Below are 15,723 nucleotides of genomic sequence, written 5' to 3'. Positions count from 1 at the left end.
TGTGAAATACCCATGGCAACGTCGACTTCCTTGGTTTTTTGCTGTATACCGGAAATCTACTATAGAATTTTTTTTATGAAATGGTGTAAAAGTAAAAAAGAGTATTAGAATAAAAGATAAAAATGAACAATAAATTTATGCACTAAATTTATTTTATATTTTATTTTAAAAAAATGGAATAAGCCCAATCGTAACTACTCGGCAATTTCCGTCAACGCAAAAATATTTGGTTTTAATATTAGTATCCCATGCGTAGATCCGATAACATAATTCGTTGTAGGAAAAAAATATAAAATCGAAGGTTGAGTAATTTGGTCATAAAAATGCCTTTACGTTTGAATGTAGCAAAAGAAAAGTTTAGGGTATATAAAAAGCTTCCAAAAAACATTTTGAGACAGCAAGGTGTCGAGGTTAAACCACCGGAGAGGCCAGTGAGAGATATATTTGCCGGAACGGTGATGAAAAGAAGTGTGGGAACTCCCGAGACATTAAAAGTCAGGGTTTTAAAATTGAAGTTGGACACATATATTACAAAGGTAAGTCGGATTGTATCTTATATCACATTTAAGTTAAAGCAAACTATCATATCATCATTTACTCAAACCAATGACATGTTTGCGACCGAATTTACTCTGATTTTCAACAAGGTTTGAGATCATTTTTTCCCCCGTAGTCTTAGTCAAAAGACATCCCATTAAAAATATTTTTTTCTTAATCATTTGTAACAAAGAAAAGTATAAAAGTGCCTGAAGTACATCTGTAATGTGTAAACATGTACATTGTTTTAACTTTTTGCAGTATTACTACAAAAGGCTGGATTATTGGGTGCTAGAAAAAGATCTTAAGGTAAAAATTGGAGACCTTGTTCTTATTCGGTTAATGGATGAAGCCTATTCCCCACGTGTGAAGTTTGAAATTTACAAGTACCTACATCAGCTTGGTGAAATGATCTGCCCAGTCACTGGACAGGGTGTTAGGGGACTAGAGTATGTTGACCCAGCAAGGACTGACCATATTGGAAATTTCCCAGAAAAATGGCAAGATAATGTGATGAACAACACCATGGTTCAAAGAATGCGTTTGTTGGAGCTTGGCAGAGAACTAGAAACCAAAGAACAGGAATTGAACAATGATGATGAGGACGATGATGAAGATGATGATGGGGAAACTTTTGTGTGAATTATTAAATTGTAGTTTCGTGACATGCATAAATAAATGTATAGAGACACATAAACAGCAAAGTTTGATAATTTTAATTAGCAAACTTGTAAGCCCTTATAACATTTGAAGGTTGTTTTTTTTTTAAACTTCCATGGTCAACAACTAATTAAAGAGCAGAAATGGCAGAATTTTGCCAAGAGTTGATATGTTTGGGGTTAACAAGTGACTTACCAAATTTAGAATACTGTATATCAGTGGTTATTGTCAGATTAGAGTTCAAAGGTCAGTGAAAGAGGTTAGAGATCAGATTTGCTCTCAATGTACTGTCTATAATTAGTTCATCTAATGGATGGTATAGCTTTCCCATGAGCCTGTCTGTCCATTGCTGTTTTCATATCCAAATACTTTTTTTGTACTCTGTGAGACTCCAACCAATTTAACACTTAGACTGCTAATGCATCTAAGGAAGAAAGTACAAGGTATGCAGCAATTCAAAAGAAGGTCACTGTCACCTTGTTTTGAAATTATTCAGATCATTTAAAATCATATTAAAGGCATAGTTAGACCAAGAACATCAAACTTTTTCAGCTGACAGCCATGCAGATGCAAGTTGGCAGAATGTGTTGTGACCCAAAAGAGAAACATATGGCCTCTTTTTCAGTACTTGTTTGCTCCGTTACACATTGAATATGTGGAAAAAATATGAAATATACTCCACTAAATTGTCCAGATGTTTTAGCATTTGACTTCATACACCTGCACATTCTTTGATCATTGTTGCACTGGCAAGTAACTGGTTTTAATTTATACCTTCCATATCAAGAATTTTTCACACAAATTCAATGCTTTTTTCAGTAATTTTATTTTATGTCGTAAAAACAATAAATATTTTAACAAATTATCAAAAACATACATTAAATGATTTGGCATATAAAAAATCATTTTATGCCTGGACATTGTGAAATAATTCTAAGGATTTTCACTGGTCACATTCCTGCAGAAACCTAGCATATGTATTAAAGACTTTTCTTTTTCTCTACGGGTAAACTATGTATACACAAAAGACCACTTTGTTACACTGAGAAAAATTCTTAATGAAAATTAACCTAAAATATTGCAGCATACTGAGAACGTACAAATGATACAATAAAAAAAAATTGCCCCAAGAAATGTCTTCACATCGGGAAAAAAAAATTACAGGGTCTTGTATAGATTCTTATTTGTATTAACTGTTCCAGAACGTGGCTATCACTGAGGTCAGCGACAGAAAACATACATTTTTATTAAATCAAACTTTGATTCAAAATAAATCAAATTAATTTTTTTGAGTAACTACCGGTACATGTACAATCTTTGCAAAACTTAATATTACCGGTAAGAACATAATTCAGCAGCTTTTTGTATTAATAACTATCCATTTTAACTAATTAGTTGAATGAAAACTTTGTCATGAGAAGATAAACTGGTATATAATTTTTCTAACTGAACAGTAAAATCAAACTCTTTAGCGCCAATTAAAGAAACCACAAGACACTGTCAATTAATAATTGATGGATGTCGGTTGATCATTTCCTATACTCTCTTCTTGTAAGGCTCTGATTCCCAGTGAAATTGCAGCACTTTTTAATTGATACGGATACACTCTGTTCAAACCCTCTCACTGCACATATTCTCACTACATATTTATCTACTACATGTATTTACAACATAGAGAGTGAATGATGATCAGTGTCGAAGAGCTTGTAACCTGTAATACAAAAATTAATATTTTTAAAATGAACTTACAAATTAACAATCAAATACAAACTATTAAGCACTCATAAATATTTGTCTTTTACCATTTTAAATTTATAGATTAAAGCTGTTTAAGAACAAAAGCAGTTCAAGTACTTTAAAATTATTATAAAATTATCATTTAAAATGGAATATCACTTCAAGCAAATAACACAGAGTAAGACGAAGTCTGTTCAGTCCTACACCCATTAGGTTTGTCTTTGAGAAGAATAAATGAGAGTGATTTTTTTCTCCAATCAGGCTTTGCCATCACCAAAATTTTCAAATCGCTCAACTCAGTCCTCAACTCAAATCCTTATGAAAAGTGAATTAATTTGAGGTCAAAACTAAGACTTGAGGCAGAGTATTGACTTGAGGAGAGTTGGTGACAGATGGGCCAGTCTGTCGGAAACGTTTGTGTTTATGCACAAAACACGTTAATACTGGTAAATCTGAAGTACTGGGGTATTATGAAATGAAATCAAATTCATTCATCTTCCACCCACCTTGAATTATTGGGGTCGACAGTTATTGGTTTGAAGACAATGCAAAAGAGAAATGTTTAAGTTATGTTTCTGTGTTAAATCTGAAGTATCGGTATTATAAAGACTAGTAAAATCTATTTATTCCTCCTTTTCCCTTAAAAGAGGGAGCATTCATTTTTAATCAGATTGGAGTATGACAGTAATGTCTGTGTTTCTGTACACACCTCCGTGACAAATCATCTTCCTTCTTCTTCTCCGTGTCTTCCCTGATGGAGGCAGTCGTTGGGTTAAGATCTGTGAGTTGTTCGGTAATGTCAAGGTCATTCTCCTCAGCGATCTGTTTCATCAGCGACTCCACTTGGTCCTGAGGTGTCGATAATGTGGTGGCAGAGCTCATGGAATTCTCCAAGGTCTGCGATAAAAAGAAAACTCACACGTTGGTACTCTTCTCTGCGAGTCGAAAAATGAGTAGGAAAAGAACTTTCATTTATACATGTATTCAAAACTTTAACTTACAGATGTCCTGACATCAATATCTTCAAACTGCTTCTCAAATTTTCCCATAATTTGCTCAACCTGTAAATATTTGAACATGTTTTTGTAAGTGCAACAATGATTTTACTCCACATTTTTCAAGCAAAATTGTTTTAAAAATAAGTCAGTGTAAAAGTGGGCTTTTCTAGCACAAACAGTTGCTTTGATTTCCATTTGCAGTATCCTGTAAAGAAAAGTATTCAGCATAGCCATACTAGTACCATCATGTTGTGCTAAGGGAGCATTCTTGCATATATGAAACATTCTTTTCACACAACTGTTAAACTCTTTGATCAATGTCAATTTTATTCTAGGGGAAATAACTCCATGAAGTCAAATAAAGTTTCATCACACTTTACATACCAAATAATCGTATATATTTTTTTTTATTGTCAAATAATTTGATACTATGTGCAAAAGATTATGCACACATTGGACTTGGTAAATGAACCATATTTGTGATTCTGAATAACAGGTAAATCACACAAGCTCCTTACTTACAGTTACTTTGTACATGTGTCACTAACCTTTTCTAAGTCCATTGATGACATGGCTTTGTCTAATGCTTTTGTCACTCCCTCCATTTGTTTTGCGATCTGAAAAAAATCAATTATCATTATTAGATAAAAATCAAAATAAACTACACATGTTTATCTTTAAAGTTTATAAAGACTAAAGTCATTACATTTTTTTTTAATGTAGGCCTTATCTCTATTTTTTATCTGAATAACAGTCCTCCAAGCTCTATTTCAAACAAACAAAAATCTTTAAGCAGAAAAATATTTACCAGTATCAAAAACTAAGATTCTTTAACTTTAAGATACAGTCCTTTGAATAAATTATACCTTGGCTTATCCAATGAGCCTTGGATATTGACATACTAACTCTACAGTCAATTTAGAACCATTTTAACAAGACCTTGCTCTTTCAGTAGGGAGTAGCTATTTATTCCTTGCGTCAAAACAAGTTAAACTGACGTGCTTTTAAGTGAAATATGCATCAATTGCATAGTCTTATCTCAAAAGCCAGACATTTAAATCTTGTTGATTTCAAAAGCTGTGGCTAGCAATAAAATAAACAGGCCTACGTCACATCGCTGTTTGGCATAACTACCCAAAGTCCAAGCTCTTGTTAAAATGGTTCTATGTCATAGCTATCAGCATCAGTGGCATGAAGAGTTCATGAGACATTATTATTTTACATAAACTCATTAATACACTTTTATACATGTACTTACTCCTTTCATTGCTACAGCTGTCTGTACTCTGGCTGCCACTCCATCAACTCGAGCTGCAAATCGCAAATAGTTTAGGCTCTCGTTCTTTTTCCTGATGGCATTCTCTGCATAGATTCTTGCTCCTTCCACATTTTTCTGCGCTATAGCCTGAGAAAGAGTACCTGATACATTAACTATAGCCACTTCATAACATGGATCTGTGGTCTAACTTAATATTCAACAAATGCATGTACCTTCTTGATTTTTGCCTCTTCCTTCTTTTGTTCTTTTTCTGCTTTTTTGGACAATCTTTCAAGTTGTTTAGTAGTAAACTATGAATCAAATAAAATAAACATTTTCAACAACTTACATTTCACAACGTATTTTACATGTATAAGAGAGTTTGTTGTAAAAAATTATTATTTTTTAAATATCTTTAAATCTATTTTACTTTTAAGAATAAATATGATTTGGAGGTGTTAAAACAATTAATGCAGGTAGAAAAGCACATTAAAATACCTCAATATAATAATTTTATCTAACGTATTATCTGATTGGTTCTAAACATTCACATTTCAGGGCAATAAAACTTCTTGTTATACCCCTGTAAAACAGTTACTATAAAACTCTATGCAAAAAAAGTCCAGCATTTTGACTGTTGGACTGGAACTGTTGGATTGGAACTGATAAAAAAGACTGTTGACCGGTGACGTCACATTCCATGAAAACAAGCTGTTGATTAGAAGGGGTATAACAAAACAGTTGTTGACTGTGGCCTTGGGCAACAGTTTGCGAGCAGGTCCGACCGATCAACTATTGCCTGAGACACAGTCAACAACTGTATAATATTTCCCTGTCGTCGTCATATTTTTCATTATATCCCGTTATTGCTTTACAATAGTTGAAAAACGATTAGAACCTGATGTATAATAAATAATTAAATTATCCCTGTTGTTCGGTGTAATAAACAATTCATTGCATGAACGTTCAGGAGATATGAAGATTTATTCCTCCAGAAAAATCACATTTCGCTCAGGACGCCTGAGCGAAATAAATAAGATTTTCACTGGGGAAATAAATCTTAATACCTCCCTCACAATCATTCAATAAATGTATAATATATACAAGTCTCAGGTATACTTACTTTTAACTGAAACAGCATATCTGAAAAAAATATCAAGTTTGAGGATATAATTTGTAATCACATCTGCCAAGAATATTAGATATTACATGCACAAACTGTTATTATAGCATATCTTGGGAATTATACCAGTTCATGTGTACATGTGCCTTGACTACCATTTATAATGGTTAACATACTGATGGACACATGATATAGACACTGAGAGAGGGGGCATCAAAATGACAATTGTACTAAACTTGTGGCATTTGGTTTTGAATAAAGACAACACTTTTAATGAGGAGTATATCCCACCCCATTTTAATTAACATTCCTGACGATATTGACTTTAAGATTACTTCAAGTTTGGCATGATGAAAAGAAAGTGTTTACTTCACCGAGATTCATCTCGAGACAAATTGTGACGATTTTATTTGCTTGAATAAATCATACAAGAAGAAGATAAATAATTACAAGTTTGACACGTTGATGCAGAACATTATTTTTTGATAGATCTTACCATCCATGTTGATATATGTCTCTGTGCCACTTTGTGGGACTTTTATTTCAAAATATTTTCGTCAGGAACTAATGAGCAATCACAACCGGAAGTGACGATATTTTTCCAGCAGTAATTTTTTTCTTTTTGTTTCATTGGCTCTTATAAACAGTTTTGTTTACATTGAATACTATTTATAGATAATCACATGTAGGAACAAAGGACCTGCCTTTTCCAGACAATGTAATAAAATTATGACATGCTTGATAATCAGACTAAGCCACAAGCGAAAGTACATTGAGAACGGGTATTCTATATGTACTAAAAGGATACGAAATTATCGACGAAGGATTTATAAACAAGTAAGTGATAATATCATAATTATTACTACATATGCAACCATATATATTTATTTAAAGTCGAAATATATGTTATTGTTGTTAAACTATTTTTTAATGTTTGGTTGCTTTACTTATTGTGCATTTTGTGAATGAATAAGTGAGATGGGGTGATTTAATATGTGTACAGGAATGTACAGGTATAATCAGTATAACCATGCATGATAACCGCGGTACATGTACATCATTAATTCACTGAGGTAAATTTTCATTTCAAATTAAGGGTGCAAAATTAAAAAAAAATATATAACACGGTTGCCTTTTAAAATTTCAATCTTATAATTGAATAATCGCCCATTAACTTTTAAAGACCATAGATTTTCACTAGCTGAATAAGTCCAATCTGATAGTATAATGGAAATTGCTCCTTAGTGTATAATTATAGACTTGCAAGTTTCTATATAATATAAAAAAAAGACCCCACATTAAACATAATATCATTCTCTGAGTGTCATTTATTTTATCAAATCTACTTTACTTTTACGAGTTATTTAGCACAAGTTGATCAATAGTAATTAAATCCATATGTCATTAAAATAGCATAAAATCGGGGACATTAAAATTAAATCAATGTTCTTTCTGATTTGTAGATAAATTGAAATGCCACACCGAATGTGAGTTATACCATTAACGGGTCTAGAAAATTGAATATTGTCAATAAAATGTAATCTTAATTTATTTTCAATGTTACGGTTTATTAAGGAGGCTGGATGGTAAATAAACTACGCATCAGATACACTTTAAAAATTTAAGAATGATGTTATATCCCGTAAAAAAATGTACACGATTTCTAAACACTTATTTAAATAATTTACAAAAATTCTATACAGAAATATTCTTTTTCTAGTGATCGATCCATATAGCTGATACTCTGAAAAGGTCACATGCTCGTGAATCTACATCAGTACAAGTACCCACCCACCTCTCTCTCTCTCTCTCTCTCTCTCTCTCTCTCTCTCTCTCTCTCTCGTGAATGTTAGTACCGGGTATCCACTTAAGCAGAACTAAGTGAATAGATAAGTGTTTGTAACGGCAACAAATGACAACAAATTAACATAATTGTATTGCTGTGGTTGTTTATTTTCGTGTTTATCCGGATAAAGACACGGCCCTCCACGATTACCACGGCGTATAAATAAACGTTAATAGACTCGATGTAAATCCCCGTAACCACCCCGGACGGGATTAAAGAGGCACCCCCTCCATGTAACCTGTCATTTAATCGTCGCCACGACTGTTTCAGCTTGAACAAATTGAACAAAGAGGACCCATCTTAACGGAAACCTTGATTAATTGATCCCGTTGATCTGTATCTCTTGCTATAAAATCACTTTGACCGTGGGCATGTATTTGGATAAATCTAGTGGAAAAGCATACAGAATATAACATTTATAAATAGATTTGTTAACTTATCTGATTATAAATAATTACAATTACTGACATTTTAAAGGAAAAGTATTAGTTTTCAACTTTAATATTAATCACAATTTCATGTAAGAATACACTCTTATCTTGCGCCAATCGTTTTATCGCAAATCATAATCTTTTCATTTTTACATTCTAACACAGTTTTAAAAATTCCAGGAAATAACGTTTTTTTTGTTTGTATGGTTTTTTTTTTTTTTTACATTTTCACAAACACAGAAGAGGCCTCGATTATCTGGGGAAAATTGTTTTTTTTAATGGACACCCCTTGCTCGAAATAAAAGACAAGAAAATATCAACTTACGACTTAAAATGTCTTAATAATACAGAAATTGAATTGCTTCAATAGCTGTGACATGATATTATGAATTGTAAATGATACATAACTACACAACAATCGATGGAATTACACAACAATGCTCTTTTAATAATATAGCCTTGCTTCTGTCAAAATTTCTATAACGCTCGGATAGCCATTTATGTGATTGTACAAAGCCCGCGTTACTGATATGGCAGTGTAAACTTTTAAACCAGCACGAAATTTCTAAGAAAAATATATGCCGAGGACAAAAGGACATATTCCTTTGTATTATCCAAGTTCAATGCAGTTATAGGAAGGGGCATTTTTTCGATCACTTCTGCAATTCATGTTTTTTATTAGTTTCTGCGAAAGGTAGTCCTATATTGCAATACGTAGGGAAGTATCTTTAAAAAATCCATGCACATGTTCTATTCTAGTTATTAAAGGTAACAAAATAACATTTTTAATCGTATACATAGGTCTCATTTGTTAGGTATAATAGGTCTATAAAATTAAATATACACATGTAATACTTGTATCAAACTATTTTCGATAACTTATTTTGCTATTGATAGTTTTACTGTTTTTATATTTGAAATTAAGTTAAAAGTAAATTATATAGATTTGAATTTTAAACTCATTTTAATTACAGAGGATGCAGAGGATGTCAAACCCGGACACGTCACGTGACGTAATATAATGGGTACATTTGCACTGAAGCGTGTCTGCCAGGACCGCAACATCCGTACCACAGCCATTAAAGTGACCATATGACCCGATCCGTCACGGGGGATTCACTCGAACGTGACAAACATTTAATTAATTGTTCCCCTACCAGAGCCTCGTTCGGCGAGTGTCGGTTTCCGCAGCATAAGAGGAGAAGATGTCCCTGTTCTTCAGTCATTGTCACCGGCGACGGATCATGTTCAAAAGCTTTCTTCCTTTTTCATATCGACGGTATGTGTTTTAATTTTCTTCTCAGTTCTTCAGTACATGTAATCTATATGTAAGGTTTGAAAAAAAATCGCTGAAATTTGGTTTTTAATTTAAGTTGTACTTTTAAGTTGCGTCTTAATTATGTTTTACCATTTGTTTTAATCCATCCTTTTTTATTGAAAAAAAAACCACAAACAACGACGAATGTACCGAATTGCGGACACACAATGTATATGCGTACAGCTGTACGAGCAATTATAAGTGTACATATAGTAAACGTATTTGATGATGAAGATGATTAGGAAGGCTCAGATTTTGATTAAAAATGGGTTCGATTTGACACGCACTCTTCTACTATTCAGTAAGCTTGACCTTGTATCGGCATTTTGTATGAAAAAAATAAGAAATCTATACAGAGCATGTAATGAGATACACACGCTATCCCTTTAGTTTGACAGTTGTGGGCAAATTGAAGTTCAGTTCAATACATCCTACATGGAATAAACATGCTCTCATTATCATTTTGGCCAAAGAGAAACTTTTAAAAGGTTGCAGTTGCATGATTTACACAAACAGATATACACTGTAGGAACGCCGTTTTGAGAACAATAAAATGTTGGATCCGCCGCGTATATAGTTCTGCATTTCCTAATCTGTTACCTGATGATCAGCTGTACTTACAGAACAATTAACATTGCGCGATGCACGGCGTGTTAACAAGTTCTAGCCATTAGCTTACAAGATATTTACACGGCTAAATCTCTGTCCTTATGTTGCAATCCACTCAATTATTACACGATTTTAAATCATATACGCCCCCAATATGTCACTGAGCACAATCTTTTTATTAAAAAAATTGCTATTCATGCAGAATTTAACGAATTTCGGATTGTAACATGAGCTATTTTTTTTTTCACCAACAAAAATGAATTTTTATCCTAGCTGCAGAAATGATACGTGTTTTCCGTTCAGCTGTACGTATCTTTATGTATACATTGATATATTAGTATATGTCATCTATATTGCTGTGCACACTCTTTGCATTAAAAAATTGGTATTCAGGCAGAATTTTAACGAATTTCTGATTGGAACGTGAGCTTTTTACACCGACGAAAATGAAATTCTATCCTGAAGATATGACACGTGTTTTCACGGACAGCTGTATATACTAATAGTAAGGCACGTGACTTAAAATTCCCTTGAATTGATGTCTTGTATTTTACAAATGTATTTTGCAAATTTTGCACATATAAAGGCTCCAAAGAAAGCAATACGTATTATAGATGAAATGTCGACGATTTAACAATTCCGTTTCAACACGAAAAACTTTCACAGATGGATGTTTGACCAGTCGACCTTCATATATAGTATCTCAAGATAAAATAAATATTTTTATCAGCAATCGCTACCAATACACGCGCAATACACTGCACACTGGGAGCTTCTCTCGAGATAGCGGAGTTTGTGTTTGGCACCCATCCGAACGTCTGCTCGTACAGAAACAAGATCAGAAACTGAATGGAACGAGTGATAGCATCAGATAAATCGGCCGCTTAACTACTTATGTTTTTTGGCAATCAAACTCATAATATAATTTCCCTCACAACAACCCCTCTTACATGCACGCGCATGAGCAACCCTGTGTCTTGTTGTGTACATTAGAGTTTAGTGGTCCTGAAACAAAACAAAGACGATACATCGGGTGAGTAGTAAAAATTGTGGTGAAATGGTCGTGATCTTTGCAATGCTCCTCCTGTGTTAACGATGGAGTGCACGATTTAATGGTGTACTAGAACAAGTGTGTGGATATGTAAACGAGCATATATGCGCTTGTAGTAGTGGTTTTTTTTGTTCGATTTTTAAGCTGTTAATTTCTTCTTTCTTTCAGAAATTGCAGGACCACATACTGTTAAAGCAAACGTCCCAACCAAGCTATCTCGCGGAGGACTTAATTCCTAGAATTGATCAAGGATCAATATATCAGGGAGAAACTATAACTTTTTCACTCGAATGAGAGTGCGCAACTTTTTTCACATGCCCACAATGCCAAACAATATTCAAGTGGACGATGACTACTTGCTCTTAGAATCGGTTAAATCGGGAAAAGAGAAACAAGTGCGGACCATTTTATCTGGGGGTAACTACAGGAATGTAGACTATATCGACGGATTCGGACGCACCGCTCTCCACTGGGCTTCGGAATATGGATACGTGAATATTGTGTACTTATTGGTGGAAAACAAGTGGGACTATAACGCAACAGACAACAAATCTCAGACTCCGTTACACATTGCTTGTAATCACTATGGCAGTGATATTGCGTCATACTTAATCACGTGTGGATGTGACGTCAACATTTTGGACAATTCTGGCAACAGTCCTTTGCAAAGAGCCATTCACACAAACTTGGAAGGCGTTGTGTACCTTATATGTGAGCGTGGAGCTGACATCAATTCAAAAACAAAAAATGACTGGACTGCTCTTCACGAAGCAATACGGGTCGGGAACGAGAATATAGTTCGACGACTACTCAAAGATGGAGCCGACGTCAATGCCATTACTCAGTACAAAGCAACGCCATTTTCAACAGCCATCTTTTACTTCCGGATCTCGCAGAGACATGCGTATAATTGTCTAGACTCTATAGCCAAAATGTTGGTGGATAACGGAAGTCGACTGAGCCAGTGTGACGGACAGTACTCTCCCCTGATGTCGTGTATATCTCTTGGAAACAGTTTCATTGCTGGACTTCTGTTGTATCACGGCTGCCAAATTCCAACTCTGGATCAGTTCGCCGGACGAAGTCCACTCGTGGACGCTTTTACGAGATGCGATCCAAATGTGGTCAAACTGATGGTCCTTAGTGGTTACCACTTGACCATCGACGAAGTGGAACAGTGCAATAGACGTATTCCAACCTTCTCCAGGTCTTTCAGACGTTTAGCTTTCTCAGGGATTGATACCTCAACGAATGGACTCCAGATGATGGCGTGGTTAAAGGAGCGGTCCCACAACCCAGCCTCGCTTTCAGATATCTGCCGGTTCAGTATTCGACAGTCGCTTAATAAAGGGTCAGGGGATACCTCAATTTTGTCAAATATCAGAAAGCTCATCCTTCCAACTTGTTTGAAAGAGTACATAGCTTTGGACGAATTCAGCCACCTTGGTTAAATGCAGAGAGTGGATGTATTTATGTGTACAAGAGAGTGGTGTATGGATACTCATGTCCGTTTTAGTGCATGGGTGTACAGGCAAAATACCAAGTTTCCGAACTACAGAGGGAACTTAAAAATGAAGCGCTTTAGTATGTGTGTTTGTACTGTATTTTATTTGCCATGCAAATCTTGTTCAATGAACATGTTTTGTTTTTGTTTAGTCTCTATAACAACGCCCCCTTCTATTCAGTGTTCAGTTCCAATATTCTTTTGTTATCTCTTCTACGGGGATCTTTGCTAGAAATTCAGAGAAATCCAACAATCAATTAAGACAACCTTGAAGACTTACACCCGGCAAGGTGTCAAAACGCATGCTTTTATATTACTATAGGTTCTCTCGCAAAATGTTGTTTTATTTATATATGATTTTTATTTTTAGAATAAAGATGAGGAAAGTTATTTATAAATCTGACTTGTTTTGAAAGAGGAAATTGCGCTGTACGTAGATGTTTTTGAAGAAAAGGGGGAAAAAAAGAAACCCACGGTCACAGCTGGTGAAGAATGTTTTAGACGCGAGGAACATAGCGATAATAGGCATCGGTGCATACTAGTATATCTCTCTGCGAACGTTTAATCTCGTCTTTCTGCACAAAAGTCAGACAGCAGACTATTCAGTTTGACAAGAAATAACTATAAAATTATAAATGCTTGTAAACAGCACATGAATAAACTATTTAAACTTTTTTTTCTCACAACCAAAATTTTTTTTTTCGTCATAAAGCTATACCTTTTACAATTCCAAGAAGGAAAAAATTTGCTGCAAAGACCCTACTGACGTGCAAGTGAACGGGGATTTAAGTGGGTTATTTTGACATAGACAGTGCATGTTTCAAATGACATTTAATTGTTGAAATGAAAAAGGAAGACACAAATTGCTCCGTGTTTCGAAGGCGATATAACTTGAAGAGATTTTTATTATTTTGAGAATTTAGACACTGATGCTGTAATGCATTTCAGTGTTGCATCTGGAATCTAAAACATTCTATTGTCTCTTTTTTTAACAATGCAACAAATGCACTAGAAGTCAAAGAGCATGTACGTTTATGCATTAACACATTAAAAATCTCTATAAAACCAGTTACATGTGCAAGCTTACAAGTTTATTTTTTATTCTACATTAAAAATGGACTAGTGAATGAATTGGTGAATTAACTTCAGTGCGACTCGCCAACTTTGAGTCAACTTATTCAAAAGAATATGTGACATATAAACGTAAAGTTGGAAAAAAGACATCGAAATACACCCCCGGAAATATACAAAATGACAAGAAATTACTTGACGAGGAGAGAAGTAACAGGATTTCGGGGTGGTGGGGGTGAGGGGTAGGGTGGGAGGAGATTTTTGGTTAAAGCGACTCGGAAGCGAACGTTACGCTTCAAATTAGGGAAATTGTTGCCCTATCTTACTATGAATTAGAATTACCTCCAAAAAGACTGTTTAGATAGACAAACCAAATAAAGGGGGAATTCTAAACTAAACAAGAAATTATGTCATCTGTCTAAAAAATCGAAACATTCTGATCTTGTTTGAATATGATCGATAAATAAGGATTGACTTTAAGAAAAACACAAAAAGCGAAACACGTGCATTGCATATTGTGCATGCGTAAATCTACAACAAAGAGTCGATTGTCACGTGATCGTTTGGTTAACCACTTTTCTGGAATATCTTTAAAAAAATTGAAGCAACCATGCAGCCAAATCCTCTTCAATTGCGTTTTAAACAAAATTAAACCCCTCGAATTTCAAATCAACATTTTCTCCTTCTTACAATTACCTATAGATTGGAATGTAATGAAATTACTGGTCACGGCGCCTACATCTTAAGATTGGGTCAATGCACCGTTTAAAATGTCAACCCCTCCCACTTCATCAAACCGTTTTGATGTTGTCTAGACGAGGTTACTCTGACCTCTTTATATTTTCAATAATGTCTCCGTATTTAAATCACTGTAAATAAGTATAAATTTATTCCTAATCCACTAATCCTATACAGTACAAAAGTCAATAGGCATCCTTACAACACACAGAGAATTTTGCACCGTCAATATATAACTATTTCATCATAAGAAAACACACGTACTATAAATTAATTGTCAAAAATACACATTTCAGTCAAATCTATACACGTTTATGTCTACGGTCTGGGTTCGAATCCCACATCCGAGCACTGATAAAACGCCTTGGGCGCCTGCGCATTGTTGGGCTCATACGTCACTTGCAGGAAGTGCATGGTGTTGGGGGGTTCCATGGGCGCCATCACTTTCACCGAGTAGATATGGAGCGAGGGCTCGCCCGCGTCCGGAACAGTGGCCAGGACTTTTGGCGCGACCGTCTGCCGCTCGCTCAGTGAAATCACGAATTTCCCGGGATTAGTCTTGTTGTAGTGATCCAAGTTCTTCATAAACGTGACGGTGATGTTCTCGCCGCGACCGTAGAAAGTGGCGTCACGCCCGGGCTGGCGGCCCCCGCACGGCCCCGTGGTCAGGATACAGTCATTGGCCGCTGGGGTGTTGATGCCGCTCATGGACCCTCTCTGGGGCGGGCTCAGGAGGCAAAGGTGACAATGTCCTACAGCAAAAAGGGACAAGAGCACCGCAAGGACCTTCATGTTTGTGTTACTGTGTTGAAATGAACGGAACTGGGAAATCTAGTCACATT

At 35.1% G+C, this 15,723-nt stretch overlaps 4 protein-coding genes across 7 annotated transcripts; 2 read left to right on the top strand and 2 right to left on the bottom strand.

Annotated features, from left to right (window-relative positions):
- The first annotated feature begins 243 nt into the window (after positions 1 to 243).
- On the top strand, positions 244 to 1,241 carry LOC105321862 (small ribosomal subunit protein uS17m). The gene is made up of 2 exons (XM_011420342.4): positions 244 to 536; positions 799 to 1,241. The coding sequence occupies exons 1-2, from the start codon at positions 324 to 326 to the stop codon at positions 1,177 to 1,179; spliced, it is 594 nt and encodes a 197-aa protein (XP_011418644.3). The 5' UTR covers positions 244 to 323; the 3' UTR covers positions 1,180 to 1,241.
- A 943-nt stretch (positions 1,242 to 2,184) lies between these two features.
- Positions 2,185 to 6,913, bottom strand: LOC105321861 (charged multivesicular body protein 1a). The gene is made up of 8 exons (XM_011420341.4): positions 6,810 to 6,913; positions 6,314 to 6,333; positions 5,424 to 5,501; positions 5,191 to 5,337; positions 4,481 to 4,549; positions 3,936 to 3,995; positions 3,644 to 3,831; positions 2,185 to 2,908 (listed from the first exon to the last, which is right to left on the bottom strand). Exons 1-8 carry the CDS (start codon positions 6,814 to 6,816, stop codon positions 2,887 to 2,889), a joined length of 591 nt encoding a protein of 196 aa, XP_011418643.3. The 5' UTR covers positions 6,817 to 6,913; the 3' UTR covers positions 2,185 to 2,886.
- Positions 6,914 to 7,005: 92 nt separating this feature from the next.
- On the top strand, positions 7,006 to 13,462 carry LOC105321860 (putative ankyrin repeat protein RF_0381). Of its 4 annotated transcripts, XM_066079163.1 has the most exons (4): positions 7,058 to 7,150; positions 7,777 to 7,800; positions 9,565 to 9,869; positions 11,737 to 13,462. In XM_066079163.1, the coding sequence occupies exon 4, from the start codon at positions 11,859 to 11,861 to the stop codon at positions 13,017 to 13,019; it is 1,161 nt and encodes a 386-aa protein (XP_065935235.1). In that variant the 5' UTR covers positions 7,058 to 7,150; positions 7,777 to 7,800; positions 9,565 to 9,869; positions 11,737 to 11,858; the 3' UTR covers positions 13,020 to 13,462. The 4 variants fall into 4 exon arrangements, with proteins under 4 accessions (XP_034339110.1, XP_065935235.1, XP_034339111.1 ...); XM_034483219.2 differs by lacking the exon at positions 7,777 to 7,800 and having other exon boundaries at positions 7,006 to 7,150; XM_034483220.2 differs by lacking the exons at positions 7,058 to 7,150; positions 7,777 to 7,800; positions 9,565 to 9,869 and adding an exon at positions 11,156 to 11,550.
- Positions 13,463 to 14,778: 1,316 nt separating this feature from the next.
- Positions 14,779 to 15,702, bottom strand: LOC105321859 (uncharacterized). The gene has a single exon (XM_011420338.4). It carries the CDS (start codon positions 15,671 to 15,673, stop codon positions 15,200 to 15,202), a length of 474 nt encoding a protein of 157 aa, XP_011418640.1. The 5' UTR covers positions 15,674 to 15,702; the 3' UTR covers positions 14,779 to 15,199.
- Between the last annotated feature and the right edge of the window lie 21 nt (positions 15,703 to 15,723).

Source organism: Magallana gigas, chromosome 3 (assembly GCF_963853765.1).
Source record: "Magallana gigas chromosome 3, xbMagGiga1.1, whole genome shotgun sequence".
Classification (NCBI taxonomy): Eukaryota; Metazoa; Mollusca; class Bivalvia; order Ostreida; family Ostreidae; genus Magallana; species Magallana gigas.
This window is presented reverse-complemented; position numbering and strand designations above follow the sequence as displayed.